This window comes from Camarhynchus parvulus, chromosome 20 (assembly GCF_901933205.1).
Source record: "Camarhynchus parvulus chromosome 20, STF_HiC, whole genome shotgun sequence".
Classification (NCBI taxonomy): Eukaryota; Metazoa; Chordata; class Aves; order Passeriformes; family Thraupidae; genus Camarhynchus; species Camarhynchus parvulus.
In genome coordinates, this window is record NC_044590.1 from 2,559,045 (window position 1) to 2,578,274 (window position 19,230).

The 19,230-nt window shown below is 46.1% G+C and overlaps 1 protein-coding gene across 1 annotated transcript in view; it reads right to left on the reverse strand.

The window, feature by feature from the left end:
- Positions 1-374: 374 nt before the first annotated feature.
- BMP7 (bone morphogenetic protein 7) overlaps positions 375-19,230 on the reverse strand; it is a 38,989-nt gene continuing 20,133 nt past the window's right edge. Inside the window, exons 2-7 of the mRNA XM_030963316.1 lie at positions 15,141-15,333; positions 5,021-5,169; positions 3,658-3,855; positions 2,201-2,277; positions 1,478-1,588; positions 375-971 (exon numbers count right to left, since the gene is read on the reverse strand). Of these exons, the coding sequence (XP_030819176.1) occupies positions 822-971; positions 1,478-1,588; positions 2,201-2,277; positions 3,658-3,855; positions 5,021-5,169; positions 15,141-15,333 (878 nt within the window). The 3' untranslated portion in view covers positions 375-821. The remainder of the gene's footprint in view (positions 972-1,477; positions 1,589-2,200; positions 2,278-3,657; positions 3,856-5,020; positions 5,170-15,140; positions 15,334-19,230) is intronic.

Here is a 19,230-nt window from a genome sequence, read left to right on the forward strand (position 1 = left end):
GGGCACCCCAGCTAAACATCAGGTTTAATCCCTTCTTCTCAGCATTTTGCTGCTTTCCTGTTTCAAGTTCATAGCAAATTGAAACACCTTCTGGCAGCTGGAGGAAATTTCCTTCCTTGTTGATAGAAAAAAGCACACCCCAAAATTCTCACTCTTTGAAGCACTTTTCTTCAGCTCTTTTGCTTGCCAATTGTTTTTTTTTCTTCCTTAGCCTAATCTGTCCTTTGAATTTGTGTCAATCCACATCCAGCTTTTGTTACTGTAGTTTAAAGCTGGAAGTTGCATGTAATTCATCCTTGGTTTTGCCTATGAAATTGAAGCAGAGGAATGGAAGCAATAATTCTCTAACAAAATACCTGTTCACTCCAGGTATATTTTGTTCACTTATTTTATTGCAAACCGTGTTACAGGAACTACACACACTTATTAGTCACAGCACAGTCTCACCTTGGATAGATTATTACTGTTTTACTCACAATCAACACTGGTGAGTTTGCAATCTCCAGAAAGACTCATTTGCAAAAGTATGTACTGTAGGAGCCAATTTTGTAAGCAGATTTGGTTTTAAACGGTTTCTCTGGCTTGTTTCAGTTTACAAGCTCATTGTCTGTAATAAACTAAAACAAAATGTGTTCAAATGCCTCTTCAGATCCAGAAACTGTTCCATTGTCTGAACTTTCAGAGGCCTGGTCCTAAAATGGTTTGGGACTTTTTTAAACCCACGGCTGGAGCACCAACCTTTCCCCCAACCCCACACAGCCATACAAACCCACTCTTTACAAATAACTTCTTTTTCTTTTTTCTTCCTCTGTCCTACAAACCTAGTGGCAGCCACATGCTCGTACCACCATGTTCCTGTATTTTTTTAAGATAACATTGGAGCTGTCATCAAAATAGAGCACTGAGATGGCGTTGAGTTGTGTAGGAGCACAGCAGGGCTTCGGCACAGTCTCTGGGTTTATAAAGTGAACCTGGGGAATGAAAACAGAGGAATGTTAAGATTCACTTCTCCCCTCTGCTCCCCCCATATCCTTCTGTCCTGGGCAACCTTCTGCCTGTCCCATACCCTCACTCAGCAGCTGAGCTGTGTAACTTTGGGATTCACTGATTCTCAGCCTGACCCCAAATCCACTTTTGGTGGCAGCACGTTGTGGATCCTTACAGAGTTTCCCCAAGAGGTGCTGACAGTGGGTCTGGTGTCTTGCTCCTTCCTTCCCGTGCAGTGGGACCAAACCCCCATTAGTGTCTATCACAGGGCCCTTTGAAGCCAGAGAGAGCCTGCCACTGCCTGCAGCAGAGACAGGGTCATTTCTGGCCAGGTTCTAATCCAGACATGTGGGGCCAGGTGCTGCAGGCACCCTGAGAGCTAAGGCAGATCCTCCTGCCCCTGTTAGCTCAGAGACCCTGTGTGTATAAATTTATTTCTGAGTAGCAGCTGTCAGGTGTAAGGCTGTGCTAGGAGACAGGGTGCACCTACCAGTGTCTGTACAATGGCATGGTTTGTAGCATTCATGTAGGAATTCAGGGGGAAAGCACATTCTCCTTCACAGTAATAGGCAGCGTAGCCCTCCGGAGCAATGATCCAGTCCTTGAGTCAATTGAAGCCATCAGATTGTGGAGAAGGACAGAAATGCAGTGAAACAAAAAGCCAACCAGCACATAAATCTAAACATTCATACACACAGTTACAGCGGCCTGCAAAATAAAAATCTGCCCCCCTGGCCTTTCTGAAGCTCTCTTAGAGGCCTGTGAAGCGCCTGCTCTTCCTGCAGGGACACACCCCACATTGCAAATGTGCCCACAGAGCAGCCGCACATCTGGGTTCAGTTGTTTATCCATTCAGCAGTGTCCTGCCTGCCCACGAGGATCCCTTCACCCAGCAGCACAATGCAGACACAAGCTTTCAGAAAGGAAAATAGCTTTAACCAGGTCTAAAAAAACATGTAGAGGAAAATGGAGAGCCATGCCTTCAGCACTGCCAGAGGACCTGCAGGCCCACAGCCCCTCAAAAACACTGTGTTGAGCTCCCAGCCAGCCTCCCACTAAATATTTGTATACCCAACTTAGCAGAAACACTTAAGCATGCTACAGGCTGTAAACAATATTTTTCCCCTTCAGGATTTAAAATAAAAAATCTGTTAGCAGCTGTGTCTCACTGCTGCAGTTGATAAATGATGTGCCAGGGCACCCCAGTCCTTACCTGCCACCCCAGGTCCCTGAAGCTGACGTAGAGCTCGTGTTTCTTGCAGGCCTGTCGCTGGTCACTGCTGCTGTTCTCTGTGAGGGGACAATGGTGGCCATGAGCTTGGGCTGCCCCAGCTCCCTCAGCAGGGAGTGAGGCATTGCTGCTCATCTGGTGCACTTACAACTGGTTATTTAGGTTTTTTAGTCATACAATAATGGCTGGGTTCAACATATATGAAATGCACTTCTGGCTTTTTTGTGCAAAGCCAAAAAAGGCCTGGGAAAGTAGGGGTTTTATCTTAATTTTTTTCCCCTGGACATCCTCTGACCTCCTAATAGCAACACACAGATCACTCTGATTACTGCCTATAGATAAAAGGAGAAACAGCGCAGTTTTAAAGTTTTGTCTGTTCTGGACACATAGCCTGAGCTGAAGGCCCAAGCAGAAAGAATGGCTCAGGAAGAATTTAATCTCCAACAGGGTGGTCAGGCACTGGAAGGAGCTGCCAGGAATGCAGTGGAGTCCCCATCTCTGGAGGTGTTCAAGGGACTGGACGTGGCACTCAGTGCTCTGGGCTGGTTGACAAGGTGGGAGTTGGTCAAAGGTTGGACTTGATGGTCTTGGAGGTTTTTTCCAACCTTAATGATTCTATAAAAGTGTGATTGGAAGCTCTGTTTTCCTTTTCCTTCTGCTCCTCACAGCCTCTCCTTCCACTCAGTGAGGCACTCCCAGAAGCAGCTGGAATTTGCTGCTGCCTCAGCAGAGCCAGCCCTGAGCTGGGGCTCCTGCTGGGACCCTCATCAAGGGCCAGAACCTCCGAGGTATCACATAATTAAGCCACATTTCTATTTCAAATGCCTGATGGAGTTTTCTTCCAAATTAGGAAGCACAGCTCCCCCCAGAATAGCCGTGGTTATCCAGAGAATGAATGGGTTTTCTTCTTCTATGCAAGAATTTTGGGACTACTGTGCTTTTTAGGGGCTAAACTTAAAATCACGAGCCCTGAAAATGGACAGCATTTGGATTCAGATACACTGATCACTGATTGTTTTAACGTACTTATCTTCCATTTCAAAATGAGAATTTATTTCGCGTGGGAGAAAAGGAGTTTTTCTGGTTAGATGCTTGGGGTATTTTTTTAAATTTGGATTAAGAAATCCCTCAATCTAACATAGGGAAAAGAATGTTTGTTTGAAGCTGACATTTTTGGAACAACACTAACCCCACACCATTCTGAACATTTTTGAACATTTTCTTACTTCAACTTTTTTAAAATTTGAATTAAGAAATCCCTCAATCTAACATAGGGAAAAGAATGTTTTTGGAACAACCTGATATTTTTGGAACAACCCTAACCCCACACCATTTTTGAACCAATGGTGACCAAAGGGACAACAAACAGATGAAGTGGGAGAAACCACTCCCACACCATCCCAGAGCCACAAGCGTGCTTCCAGGCAGCTGTGCTGTACCTGCAATGTTGGAGACCCGGAATGCCTCCTGGTTCTTTGGTGTTTTGGATCTGTTCTGGCTCCTCTGCTTGCCGCCTGTGGAGCGGATGCTGCGCAGGTGCACCTCGGTGGCCTTGAAGAAGGCCACGGTGAAGGGCTGCTTGTTCTGGGGGCCCTGCCTCCCGATCAGCCCCGCCAGCTTGGGGTTGATGCTTTGTCCTGCAAGCACAACAGACTGGTGAGGGTTTTGTCCTGGTTTTATCCTGGTTTCATCCTGGCAGCAGCCAGGATAACTCCTGGGAATGCCATCCACCCTCCAAAGACCACGGCTTAACGGGCAAAGCTGCTTCTGACACGAGCAGCTCAGTACAGCTAACTTCATTTTATATCTGTGTGTAAAAGTTACATTAACTAGTCCTACATATAATTGTTTTAGCCCAAATCCGCTTAGCGTTAGCTTTTCCTGCATTCTTTAGAGGGGTTTCTTCAAGTTCACCAACCTATAATTTGAAGTGATCCTATAAAAGGAGCCGTAAAACTCAGCCCATAGGAACACTAAATTCCCACTGGAAGGTTATTAGCTTAAAATAAAAATGCCTTGTATGAAATGCTGACAGAGTTCCAGATATACCTCAGCTGAGAGAAACAAATATTTAGAGGCATTTTGCTTATTGCTGCATCTTGCCACCACTGTACCTGATAACTTTGTACAAAACTCTGATTATCATCCATGATAATCATCATGATTTCATCATCATCCTTCATCTTGGGCTCTAGAACAATTTGATTTTTGCTAAAAGACAATTAGTAGGTTTCTCTGTAGAATTAAATCAATTATTTACAAATAAGGCAAGGAGAGGGTGGCAATGGGAAATTTAATGTTTCTCCTTGTTGCTGTTGAGGGATGTCTGGGTGCTGCTGTGAAATGCAGAGGTGATTTCCAGGATTATTCTGTCCCAAGCCACTGAGTGCTGCTGCTAAATCCAGGTTATGGTTTTGTGATCCTTTTGCTAAGGCCAGAGCTGGGCCTTGTTATCCACAAATCAAACATGCCAAAGGACAGCTGACATTTTCCTGGAGAAGCCCTGCAAGGCAGCCTGACCAGAGAGAGTGGGAAAAGGGCTCCCAGTTCATTTATTTTGTATGATTATTTTTTAATAGACTGCATTTGCTTCATGATTACAGATCATGTAACAGCAGATAAAATGAAAGGATGGGGGTTGATTTACTTTGACATTTTACGTCACTTAAAGCCTTGAGGATTGCCCGAGCATAAAGCGTTGCATCAAAATGCTGCTGTACTTACATCATATGATATTTAGTGCCCCTCCTGGCTGGGAATCATGAAACAGAGTCCCTGATTTCTGCTGGGGTGTGAACTCACCATCAATGCCTTCCACGGAGAGCTGCAGGCCCAGGTTGTGCTGGGGATTCACCACCCAGTGGTTACTGGTCGCGGTGATGTCGAACACCAGCCACCCTTCCTCTGCAGCCCAGATCGTCCTGGAGTCCAGCAGGAACAGATCTGAATCCCTGAAACAAAGAGCAGAATTCCCAGTTAGCCAGGATTTCCAGTGGAGTCTCCACACACATCCTTTAGGCAGTGCATGGGGTTGGGATTTCAGCGATAGGTGGAGCTGGGCTGGTTTGTGCTCCCCTCCCATCACCCTCAGGTGAAACTTCTCTTCAAAAAAGGGAGGATGGGTTGAAGCAGAGCTGAGCTGGGTTGGGGTTACTTTGCTGTTAACCTTGAGCTCCTGATGCAACCTTAAAAAAACTTTTGCCAGGCCCAGATCTGCAGAATTACTGTTTGCATATGCAAATCCAGTAATTGGGCAGACAATGCTGCTCATTAGCCTTTCCACACATAATTTCCTGACTTTTATGCATAACTGTAGTGTTGGTGCAAGCCAGCTGGAACAATGGTGTGCATACATTATCATATGTAATAGGTTTTTTTTTAATTGGCTCATCTGAGGTTACAGATAACTGATTGAGGCAATAACCCTCTGCACTGCTGTGGGTCACAATCTTTTTTCAATTCATTGCTTGGGTGGTTTTTTTAAAGGCCACTGCTGGGTTACTCTAGCCAAAGAAATAATATCAGAAAATGGAAAAGATCCTAAATAGAGAGATTCTGTTCTTTTGAAATAGGTGAAATTATTTCAGATTTACAAGCTGTTTCCTGGCATATTTCTGAAAAATTAAAATTTGAGAAAATACAGGTTCTGTAAAAGAAGGAGTTTTATCAGAAAAGAAGGAGATAAAACTCCGATTAAAAAATGGATGCTGCTGCAGTTCTTTTATAAAAAAATACTTTAAAAGAAGAACAAAGACACATGGTGGAAGTGTCTAGACAAGTCCTGTAAGAGCTGCTTTTGTGCCTACAGTGAACAAACATGATAACTTGTTCAAGTGTAATTATATCCTTTTGAATGAAGAACTATCCTTGAAAAACCCTTTAATCACATCCTCAAAGCTTTAAAAGGCCTTATGAATTTGGTCACTATAGATTTGTCAGTGCAAATATGTATATTCAGCTTGGTTTACACAGTGCCTCTTGTTTGCATGAAACATCAAGTGATCAGAAATGAATCTGAGGAGAGCTGTTGGCATAAGGGCTTTTGACTCACAGCTTTTAGTGTTTCTTTCCCCTTTGACATACCAAGAAATTAGAAGCTTTTGTCCCACACAGAACAGGAATGGAGGGGTTGTTTTTTCAATGCTTTTATTGTTTATCTTTCCTTTCAACCTTAGTGGGCCAGAGTGTGTAAGAGGTGATGCTTTCTTCTGTGAGCTAAGGGGTGTCACCACCCACCTCTGATTGTGCTGGCTTGCATGAAATTCAATTTCTGAAATGAGTTCCTGCAGAGCAGGCGAGCGCAAGGCTGAGGAAGAAAATTTTGTGTTTCCTCCCTAAAGGAGGAGAGATTTGGGTACCCCGTGGCTGAATATGCAGCCAGTGCTGCTGAGGGTGCAATCAGTGCTTGCTTTTAAGCAAAGCTCTGGTTTGTGGAAGAAGCCCTACACCAGAGCTGGACTTGCTGCACCAGCTCCTTGCCAAGGCAGAGGGGATCCTGTGGGAGTGCTCAGGGGATGTTTGGGGGCCAAAGTGGGTGGTCAGGAAGGGCTGTGGGGCAGCAATGCTCCAGGCAGGTGTTGGGAGCTCAGTCAGCTTTGCTCCCAGGAAATCTGGAGTTAAACAGGACGGGTAACCCCTCTCACATTAGTTACAGCAATGCAAGAAGCTTGAACTCCAAGCAGGGGACAAATCTCCTGGGGTTCCATCCCCACCCAGGAGCAGTGGCGCCGTTCCCACAGCACAGGACACCTCCCACCCTTCCCTGTTTACAGCACACTGAACCAAACACATCCCACAGGAGCCAGGGACCAGGCAGTTGCATGGATTGGCCCGTCCCAGTGGCTGAGGCCAAGTTTCCAGGAGTAAAGGGTGTTTTATTCACATAGTCCATTATTTCAGCATGGCCCCTGACTGGAACTCATGATTCACACAAGGTTTGGTTAACAGGGACTTGGCTTGCTTGGTTTTCTCCCCTTGTAGTTTGCAGGTTAATGATAATAGCAATCGTGATAATTTTTTGTTTTGTTTTGTTTTTAGCTACTGCTCAACTGCAGTATTATTACTCAGAAAAAACAGCCTTTAAGCTTCCCATGCTGACATGATGCAATCAGGGTAAGCAGACTACATGAGGCATCAAGTACCAGGGTGAGTCAGTCTGGGAAATTGTATAATACATTTGTTTTCCTGTAGTTACAGCAATGTGCAAACAATAGGCCTGGAGGGGAAGCCCGAAGTGAGAGAGATCAAAGGGACCCACTGAAGGGAAATGTCCTTCCCACACACACTTGGAACATTTGGACCCCAAGAAAGCCCAGTGTTGGACGCCCTTTGGAGGAGTTCAAGCACTCCTGGGTTAGTGTTTTCTGGGTGGGATGCAGAACCTCACTGGTGTTGCAAGCAGAGGCTCCTGAGATGTGGCTCCTGTTCAGATGAAAAGAAACCTCTCGTTCTTTTCAAAAAGAAAACCTCCTTGAAGTGGAACGTCCTGCTCTCCAAAGACAGGCAAACAGCATTAAATCACCAGCTAATAGGCAGCCAGCCCTCAAGATATCCTTGTTGGACAAGACACAGTAAACACAGCAAAGAAATGTTGTTCTGCTAAGACTTAAACAACATTTATTCTGAGGGCTCCCATCTAATGACTTGCCACAGAAGGTAGTGCTGGTTCAGTCTGACTAATGTGGCTGCTTTGGGTTTTAGCTGAGAGATAAAGATCTGAGCCCAAAGAGAAAAGGTTTCTATGCACATCTCACTCCTGTACCTCACCTTCCCACTGTGTACTCACAGAGCTTGTTCCTGGAGCAGTGTGAACGATGGCTCTGCAGCAAGGAGGGAAAAAACCCCTTTGGTTCCTCGGCCCTGCATTCAGTTCCTTCATTTTAGAATTTCAGTGCATGCAAGAAACTGTACTTGCTTTTTTTCCAGAGCAAGAGATAGGAAAGGCACATGATCCTCCTTTTACAGAAAAAATTAGGCTGGGACATGGAAATGTTAATGTCTAGATTAGAGTTACATAAATTACAAAGTCTGGATCCAGACCACAAGTATGTTCTGTTGAGACCACATCAAAATGGCTCAGTGTTCAAAGAACTGACATCAGCGGGAGTGTCAGAGCTTATAGCAATGATAAAATTTGGGGCTTTCTGCTCGCCTGTCTCAAGCACTGAGAGCCTGAGATGAAGACAGGAGGTTGGCATTTGCCTGCTGATGTCTTTGGTAGTGTCTCACACTGGATGCCAGACAGGAGAGTCACCTCCTGTTAGAAAGCACTCCCAAAAATTTGTCTACAGGTCATGTAAGTGCTGTGTGGTCTGTGAAACTTCCTGAGTGAACTTGTTCTCTGGGCTCAGGGCTGAGTAACCAGCACTGCAGCATGAGGGTGGCTGGGCAGGATGCATGTGAGATCGTGTCTGGGAAGCAGCTGGAGCTATGGAGGTGGAAGGGCTGACCTGCCAAAGGGCTGATGGTGGTAAGGAAAGGGATCACAAATATTTAGTGAAGAGAAAAGGGCTGGAAGAAGTGAGGATTGTGGGGGTGAGCACAGAAATCAGAGAATAAGGCAGGGAAGGGAAGGTGTGGGATAAAGGGAATTGTTGCAACATGGCAATTCTAAATTAAGAGAAAGGATTAGCAACCATGAAGCTTTGTGAAAATAGTATGTATGGCTTCTTGCTTTTTGCTTTTCCAGTCCCTGGGATGCAGCTTGGTTTGAAGCCATAAACACTAGAAATATACCCAAAAATGCGAAGTGCTCCATCTGCCCCAATCACCTGCCTTGGTGAGTTGGAGCACAAGGAGAACATGGATGAAAACATGAGAGACAGAAATTCTGCACTGGCAAGGGAACAGGAGATAAAACTCTGCATTTATAGACTATCATGCTGGAAGGTCTACACTATTTTAGGCCAGTCCTCCTGCCAAACAGTCCCTGCTTTTATGTCTGTTTTCTTCACCCACTGTCCCCATCCTGCTCGTCAGCCCTGTTATTTCAAACTGCTGCTTACAAGTGGCAGTAAACACTAATGAGCACTTCCAAGAGGGATAAAAATAAATGGGAAAAAGGACGGGCAGCAGCAGCGAAGGTGACTCTTGGATATTTCCATTACACTGTAAGACAAGGTGATTGCTGTGACCAGGCAGCACTCTGTGCTGGGAGCAGCCCACAGGCTTATCTGCCTGCATCAGGGACAGGGAATCTCTCAGCCCAAAGAGCCCACCTGGCAGCTGGGCTCCCCTGATCCCTCCCTCTACCTGCAGGAATTCCAATATCCGTGCTTTAAACAGATACCACACAGAGGCACCTTGCAACAGCCTTTGGGTTAATGTGGGTTAACTCTCCTGCTTCTGTTTTAAAGTAGGAAACTCTTGATGCGTGGATATGTTGAATTCTCATTGATTCAGCGTGTAAACCACAGTGTCAAAGGCAGGAGCACAATCCTCTCCTCTCAACTCATATTCTGACCCTAGAGGGGCTGTTTGGGTCGCAGGCACAGGGCAAGTTTTCCAGCAGGCAGCCCAAGGGCAGAGCTGGCACGGGGGAAGGGGTTATTCACATCCAGGTTTGAGCAGGTGGAGGGAGGAGAAGGCAAAAAGGGCATCCTGGCAGGGTGAGAGGAGATGTGAGGCTAGAAGACATCTGTTTGGATTAAAAACCTGCCCTATCCAGATTCCAGCTTGCTTGGTGTCATTGCTTAAAGTCAGCTGCAGCTGTCCAAAGACAAGCTTAGGAAAATATTTTTCAGACTTTCCTACTTTGAGAGGGCCCCAGGATCTCCCTGGGCCTCTCCCTGGCACGTTTGCAACACCCTCTGTACACAGACCTGATGCAGCCCTCCTCCCACACCTTCCCTTCCCTGTGCCTGGGATCCCCTGCTTATCCTTCCCTCTTCTCCTTCCCCACTGATAACAGCTCTCCCCACTGATAAAAACTCTCCCCACTGATAAAAACTCTCCCCACGCCCCCAGGCAGCGACCATCACCAAACACAGCCCGGGGGCTCTGCCAGGTGATGTCCACAGCAGGAATTCAGTTTGCTAGAGGTGTTTTCCAAGGGTTGGCCTGAAAACTGGCTGTACTGGTAGTGAAACAGATCTGTGTAAATTCTGCTGAATCTAGGGGAAAATTAAATTCACTTTAAAATTGCGGCAGATTCTTAATTCTGCTTTGTGTGCTTCAAGTAGCTGTGTTGCCTTTCTTAGACAGTGTTGGAGAAGGGTAAGATCTAGATCTCAAAGGCTGATTAAAAGTGGCAATGGGAGTTTGTTACTGAGATGCAACATGTTTCCTAAACATGAAGCCTGTTGTAAAAACAGCGCTGGGAGAAATGAGGTTTTACACATATCCCTGACACTTTCTGTACAGCTGTTTCTGCTCAGCATTGAGGGGCTGTTGATCAGGGCATCACTTCCCCAGCAAGGACCCACTGGGGTATGTAAAATGCCTCCTGCAGCTCCTCAAGTGCCTGTGAAGAGTTGTGCCTTGCTAAATTCAAGATTTGTCAGAGGTTTTGCAGGCTGTGGTGGCTTTTAGGAATGGTCGGAAGGAGAAAACCAAATGCACTCTGTTCTTGGAGAGCTGCAGGATCTCTGTGCTCAAGTTCCCTTGTTACTTGCTGAGAGATAAATGACTGAGTTGCAGATAAGTCACCAAAAATTATAATCAAATTAATTGTTGGTATTTGTAGATACTGTCATGGTGCTGGGGCACATCATTAAATCCAGCTGTGCTGTGCTGCACCATCCTCAGAACGATCACACTGGCACTTAAAAAATCCCCAAAAAGAAGGCACATCTGCTTTATGGGTTGGGTGGGCCCAAGCCTTTCTTAGGTACTAGAATTACATGTTTCAACCCACAACATGGAACCAGACTCCAGTGAATGGCAGAAAGGGGTCTGGAGAGGGGCTCAGGTTTGATCTGCTGCAGCAGTGCTGTAGTTTGAAGCTCAAGCTAAAGGGTTCCAGCTGCAAGTCAAACCCAGGAATGCATCCTGCAAGATCTGATTTTTCTGTGGGGCTGGTAACATGAGCATTCAAATCACTGCCTTTGAAGCCCGTGAAATCCATAATGGCCACAAAGTGAACATGTAACAACTACATTTCAATTACCAAAGGCTGGTCAAGTACCTGGTTTTATTCTCCCCAGTAACAAAACTCCCATTAACTTCAAAGGGGCTGGGATTCACTCTGCAGTGCAAGAGCTGGGTCCAACGAAATAGGAGATGTAACTCTGGGATGAGGTATTTCAGCTTCAAAAGGTGCAGACAGAAAAGCAGGATCGAGCTCTGAGCTTTAGGGCTGCTCTACAGTCTGCATTTTTTCTGCAGGTTAATTGACTGAGGGGGATGCTCTGACTGAGCACTGGGATCTGCTTTGCTCTCCCTCCTTTTCCAGGGGAGGAAACTTGAGCAGCCCCTGGCTCCCCATGGCCACCTCCAGCTCCCACTGAGGAGTTTGTCACCTCAAACCTGGACTGGATGTCCTGCTGCTCTCACCCTGCTCAAGTCAGGCACTGGCTTTGTCAAACACCTTCCCAGGCTTTTGGGTGAGTGAGCCATGACGTCCAAAGAGAAGTTGGACATGAGTCACTGGACTTTGAGCTATGCACTTGAAAGCTTTGAGGCATGTTGTACCAGTTAAAACATCATCAGTGTTTGTGATATTTGGGACATTTTTGTTCATGAATGTACTTGTTTGCCTAAAGTGAATAGCTGATGCTGTTTGCCTAAAGAATGCTGTGCACGCCTTTTTATCAAGGAGATGCTGCCAGTTTGAAGAGCTTGCCTTGCAAGGAAAGACTTGGAGAAGTGAGAAAGAACATTAAATCCCTTAGCCTGATTTCCTACAAACACCTGTAATAATATCTTCAGTCTGACAGAGATGTAATTTCTGGCAGTCCAAAGTCACAAGTGGCATCTCATCTGCTGCAAAGGGAGGGCTGGCCCCTCATTGTGCTGCCAGGGTTGCTAGGCTGAGCAGGTGGATGGGGGAGAGCTTCTACCCTGCAAACACTGAGCTGCTGAGGGGCAGGATTTCAGGAACAGCCTGCTGGGGGTGCAGCTGTTGCTCTGGAAACACCTAAGCCTGTATTTTTGGCTGACAATGAAGTGCACACAGGAGATGTTGCTGGTTAGATCCCTCCAACCTGCCTGAACTTGTGAAGTCATTTACTGCTGAGCTGCTCATACCTCTGCTTTCTGCGAGCTGAGGGCACCATCACACCCTCCAAACTGCAGGCTCTTCTGTGGTTTCACTGAAAACCCTGCCTGCAGCACATCTCACAGAGGAAAATCTCTCCAGTCCCCCTCAGCCTGAGCTTTCCCTGTACTCTGGGAGCTGTCCTGCTCTCTGCTCTGTGTGAGAGGATGCTGAGCTGCCCCGGCAGCATCTGCTGCGCCTCGGGCACTGCACAGCCTGCAGAATTTCAGGGTCAGGTCTCAAAAGGCAGTTCCAGCAGCGCTCCTGTGTCAGGAGAGCCCTGGCAGAAGGAAACCCGAAGGCAGCAGAGGTTTCCCTGCCTGCGTGGGGGGGAGGGTTTGGCTTTGTTTTGCTCCTGTTGCTAACAACGTCAGATGGGGCTGACTTTCCAGAGCTCAGGATGAGACAAACAGCCAAGGAAGCATCAAAGTCAATGGGTGTTTTTTGATCAACACTGGAGAGAGTTTGTTTTCTTTCTCCACTTGCCCAATGACACACTGGCTTGGATGACTGGGCTGTGACAGAGCCGGGTGGAAAATGTCAGTGGAAAAATGCAGAAAAAGAGCAAATATTTTTACAAATGGTAGTGACAATATTTTTACCTTTGGTCAATCCAAACCAACAGGAATATTTTTTCAGGACAAACTGTTCAAAACTCACCATAGCCTGTGCCAAAATGTATGCAAAAGGGGAATATGCATGAGCACTCATTAGTGTTGCTGTGGTGAATATGATGCAGTAAAATTGCATCTAGTCCTGTGGCTGGAACATCTGTATAATTAGCAAGATTCCTCACCTCTTCCAGACAGTGGTTGATGTATATGCCCACCCTTTGCATATGGTTTTTTTTTCCTTTAGGAATAGGAATTAGTGGAGGAGAGAATTTGCAGAAGCATTTGCTGCTCCCCAGCAGTGCCTTCCCATCCTCTCTAAACAAAGTTGTAACAACCTTTTGGATGCACCATGGTAAAATTAAGGTATCAGATCTCGTTCTGACCCTGTCAGTAAGATTCCTAGTGGGCACCTCACTCATCAGGACCCGAGGGGGAACTGCCCTGGCATCTGATGAGGAAGGAAGGTCATTAACCCAAGAACAGGTTCCTGGCAGCTCCCCAATGCCCTGGCACACAGGGTGGTGCCTCCTCCTCTGCCAGCACATCTACAGTTTCTGCTCTTCCCAAGACTGGAAGGTCATCCCTGCAGGCTGGCACCTAAATAACCCACTCAGGAAATAGAGCAAAGGGGGCTGCTGCCTCTGGAACGGCCTAAGAGGGAATAAACTGAAATGCTTAGGGTGAGCAGGACATCTGATGGGTCCTGTGTACAGCTCTGGCTTGTTGCCTTCTCCTTTAAGGAAGACCTGGTTAAAATGCACAGTTTGAATTACCACTGTTTGATAAAAATAGATTTAGTTTTAGCACAGTCCCCAAACACTGCAAATAATTGCATCATTAGAAATGCCAGGAGAACCATGAGTTTTAAGCTATAAAATCAGAATTTCAGATATGGAAGAAAACACACCAGTGGTTAAATATTTTTACCATCCAGCAAAGCCAGTAGAAATTCTCACCATTAAAAAAAAGTTGACAAGGTTTCCTGACATTTTTCAATTTTTTCTGCATTTTTATTAGCTCTTATAAAACTATAAAGCCAGGGTCCTGATTATACTTTTTTTTCTTACCCTTTTGGACTTTCCACTTTTTAAATCCCTAGTGTTTCTCTTTTCATAAACCTAAATTAGAACTGTAGTATTATTAGCCCATATTTAGTAGTCCTAAAGAATAACTTCTGACTAGAATGTGATTGTAAATACTTTTCACATAAATAAATGCAATCTCACTTTTGGTAGGATTTGTATGTGAAAGAAATCTGTGCAAATGAAACTAAGTGCCTTTGATAAGTGGTTTGGGATTGCTGATTAATTGGAACTAAAACCAGATGAGAAAATTGAACATATGTTCTTATTCAAGTTCCCTGGAGGATTTGTCAGGGAGCTTGGCATACATTAATAATTGCTTGGAAGGGATTTAATAGCTCATCTTGTAGTTTTGCACATGCAAAACAATCAGTCAATATAAAAAGCATGGTGTCATCTGTCTTTGTTAATTAGGGAGCTCGAATGCCTTTGATAATAAGGGCTAGTAATTAAGCTACAATTCCAAAGGAAGCATTTGGGTTTGCCACCTCAGGATCCATCAGAGGCAGGAGGAAGGGGGGAGTACTGCCAGAAATCTGGAGATATTCCTGGTTTGTGATAGTTTTTCTGCACTAGCACACAGCCAGGCTACTGAGTGCTCCCAGAGGGCAGAGCAGGAGTGCTGGGGATGCTCCCTGGGCCATGGGGAGGCTCCCAGGGCATCTCTCCTTGGGTTTGCCACCTTGGGATCCATCAGGGGCAGGAGGAAGGGGGGGATTTCTTCCAGAAATCTTGAGATATTCCTGGTTTATGATAGTTTTTCTGCACTAACACACAGCCACTGCTCCCAGAGGGCAGAGCAGGAGTGCTGGGGATGCTCCCTGGGGCACGGGGAGGCTCCCAGGGCACCTGTGCCCATATCACAACACTCAGGAGCTGCTGCAGCAGCATCACTGGGATCCCCTGCACGCCCCAAAGCCAAACGCAGCCCCTCGTGCTGATGGCCCCAGGCTCTCTGGGAGCCCTGGCTGGGACTCCCTGCAGGAACAGGGAGCTGTGCCCTGGGCAGCGTGTCCCTGTGGGTGCCTCACCTCCCCGGGTGCTCCTGCAGGACCTGGTAGACGCTGATCTGGAAGGTCTCGTTGTCGAAGCGCTCGCGGATGAAATCCTTGTAGATCCTGAACTCGGCGGCCGTCACCGCCTCCCCCTCGGGGATCCGCGAGAGGTCAAACCTGAACTCTCGGTAGTGGCAGCGCTGGTGCTGGAACTCTCTGTCATGCTCCACTGGAACAGAAAACAGCCCATTAGGCACCTGCTTTGTTCCCCTTCTCCTCGCCAGCAAACACCCTCTGAGCTGCCACAACAGAAAAGGGCGGGAATATCTGATCGCAGCATCTCGGGGGCTGCTCAGATCACTAAAGCACAGAGGAAATACCTGCCTCTATCTGGGCTATTATGGGCATATATGTGTTTATCAGGCTCCCTTTGGAACAAAATTACAGTTGGCTGGCACTGGGGGCCCTTGTGTTTTAATGATTTTTGGCAGCTTTGTGCTTGACAAGTGACTCTGGATGTTTGCCACCGATAACGACCGAGCTGCTGTGGGAAGGAGCTGAGACCAACAGATGGGGCTTTTCAGGAGTGCTGCTTCTTGGCCTGGCTCTGCTCCTGACAGTCACACACACACATACCCACACTCTATAGACACAAATTCCAGCCTTTGAGGCTTTTCATGCCAGTGACCCACATTTGGTGCCAGCCGAACTCATCACGAGCTCACGGCTCCTCTCTGTAGGGTCAAAGCTTTCATTTTAAAGGATCTTTAGTGATCAGGGCTGTGAAGCAACTGTTCAAAGTGAGGGCTTCCTTCCACCTCCCAACCCTGACTGTGAAACAACAAGTGCCAGATCCTGCCAGGCTGGTGTTGGGATGTGTGCTGTCCCACGGGGTGACAGGCCTGCCTGTCCCCTGATGGAAGCTGGTGGTCCCCCCTGCTTGTGGCACGGAAGCAGGGGTCAGTGTTGGGAGGAAACAAAGACTTCAAGCCAGTCCTGCAGCAAGGGGGAGGAGAGGTGTCAGTGCCCCAGCCCAGCACATGAGGCAAGGCACCCTTCTTGGAACAAATTCCAAATTAAACAGACAAGTCAGACAAAGGAGAAGGGGGAAATGGAGCTATAAGGGGCTGAACTGACTCGCCCAAGGTCACAACGCATGACATTTTAAGAGCTGAGGTTTGAACCAGGGACTTCCTATATGTCCCAGTCCTGTCGTCTGTCCACTTGACCTCTCTGCAGCTCGAGTGCACAATTCAAGTAGTTAGCTCTGAGATTTCCTTGGCGAGGAATGTGTGTCTTCCTACAGGCCTGATTTTCTTCTGGCAGCAGCAAATCCATTGTGTAAATCCATTGACTTAAAGGGAATTACTCCTGAAAAAAGAGGAGTTTCAAGCCCGGCTCTGGAAAGTGCTGTTTAAATTGACAGCTCCGCATGGTACAAACACAGCTCAGCCCTGGCCAGGGTGTCCCCAGGGCAGGGACAGAGCATGGGGAGGCTCTGGGAGCAGGGCTGTGTCCAAGCACGGAGCAGGTCCAGTGCTGCTTTGCTGGCCGAGGCTCAGCCTCTGGCCATGGACTCTTCCTCCTCTCTCACATCCCTTCTGTGAGGAGTCCAGCTTGCCACTGTGTGATTGCTGCTCAGGGAAATGCTTCAGAGCTCTTACTCATAGCTGGGATTCATCTTAGAGGAGTTTTTTAGGTATGAAACCACTGAGCTTTCCAAGGCAAAGGTGGTTAAGTTTAGCAAATGGTTTTATGTGTTGAGCGCTCTCTGTTGCACCTCTACTGAAACACCTCAGGGCAAAATTTAGTGTCTCATACCCTGATGTGGAGGAATATTGTGAATATTCACCAGTGTTTGTGAAAGACTTGGCACACTACAGCTGCCCTGGACGTGCTAGCAACACTATTAAACGAGCCTCAATCCCTTTCCTACAAATTACTCCTAACAGAATAAGACATAAAGAACATAATTTCAGTTTTAAAGGAATTTATCTGCAACTAAATTAAAATGGAATGAAAAATACTTTAATATGGAATCCCTCCTTTAACCACAAATGTAGAACAATGAGTATAATGCTGTGTGGGTTTAGTTGCAGCTGTTAGCAGTAGGATATACAAATATGATTTGCTTCCAAAGACATGGGAAGGCTGAATTTCCAGAGGAAGGTGGGTGCAGTTTTTCAGAACGTGTGTGATGACAACTACATCAACCAACACTGGCCTTTAGCTGCACTTTATACACAAGGTCTGACAACAAGCACATGAAGATGAAACTTTTTGGGGTGCTGCTGAAGTTCACAGCAATTCCCACTGCTGAGCCCTAGAAAAAATGTGTCGTGTTAGTATGAAAAATTAACAGCCAGGGTCATAAAAGAAAGAGCCCCAAAGTTTGAACTTTCCCATGCTTTGCAGATGTTTGGATATAGGGTTTTGGCCTGAGCCATCTTTAGTGTTAAAGCAAACATTCCTGTGGCTATAGTCATTAAGATCATGAAAATATGTGGATATGTAACTGAAGAAAGAATCCCAAGAAACCCTTCAACTCAGTGTTTATTGTTTTTCCCCTTTTTCTTTGCACTCTGGACCTATCTGCTGACCCAGAAGTAACAAATCCTTTCAGAACTAATTTATGAGAAACACTGACCCTGAATCAACATCTGTTAGATGACTGCAGTAAATCTTATTACATAATTAAACACCAAAATCTATGTTAAAATAACGTTAAGGGTCTGACTCGAACTCATAAAAGCAAGACTCTTCATTATGAAGGCTGAAATCCTATCCCCAAGTCATGCTGCTGTGTGTTGGTATTTGGGAACATGTGGTACAGTATATCTGATCAAGCACTTTCTGCAGACCCCTGTAATACCTTAAGCACAACAGCACGGGGTAAGCAGGGGAGCATTCAAGGAGCCTGAGTTTCCTGGGTTTGATGGGTGTTAGGCCTCTGACAATGCTGCAACTGGGTCATTTCCAGTTAATTACCTGAGGAGCTGGAAGGGGGAGAGTGGGAGGAGAGCTTAAAAAAAAAAGGCAAAGGGGAATAGTGGTATTTTAAGTGTTCACTGCAACAGTTCAAGAGAATTGCTGCAGCAATTCTTTGGATGTGACTGTAGTTTTGCATCTTGCAAAGATGCAGTTCTTTGCATCTTTGGATGTGATTTTGTAGTTCCTCCATTAGGTTTATAAAATCCCTATTGACACGATGAGCATAAGAAGAACTTTTTGGTCATCCTTGAAGGACTTAATCTCAGCTGTTTGGTCGCCACTAATGTTAAGTTAATGTTAAATGCTCCCTTAAAACACATCAAGCATTTTGAATATTTGCTGGATATGCTTCATAGCCCTTCTGGCCACAGAACTTCAACTCATCTTTGTCCCAGGCTCACAGTTCTCACAAATCTACTACCCAAAGGCTTTGGTGAATGGTTTTAGCCCAGACGCTAATTTCAAACATTGGAAATTCCAGCTCACAATTCAAATGCCTTGGCAAGGCAGCTGCTTGGAGAGGAAGCCAAAGCTCTGGATGTGCAATCAAAGGTTGTAAAATAGGAAAAGGAAGAACACCCTTGAAAAATAATTCTGCTATGAAACAGACTGTGTGCCTTGACTGTGGGAAAACAGGGCATTTCCTCTCCTTAAAAAACAATCCAAAGTCACTCACAGGTGATGCGTGTGAGCCTCTCCTCTTTCTTAGAAGTAAAATTGCATTTTGGAGGCGCAGCCACTGCAGACAAATTCTAACTTAATTTGGCCTAATTTAACACAGGGCTTAATCTGACCTAACTAAAAGGCCTAATTTAACACGGCTCTAAAATTGCTGGTGTAAAATAACCCTTGGCATGGTGAGCGTGGCAGTTAATTGGGGCTCTGGTGGATGAGGATCATCAGACACTCCCCCTGGCACAGTCCTTGGGAAAGGTGGAGACAGTGGGAGCTGTGGGATGGAGGAGGAGGTCAGATGCATGAGAAAATAAGCAAGACACCAGAAATCGTGGGGGAACAATTAAGGAGATGCAGCCAAAACAAGGAATATCTCAGGCTGGTGGTTATCAGTGGCTTGGCCACACCTGTCACAAATATGCAAGTCAGATCAGCACCTTTGAAAGCCTGGCCTTGCTAT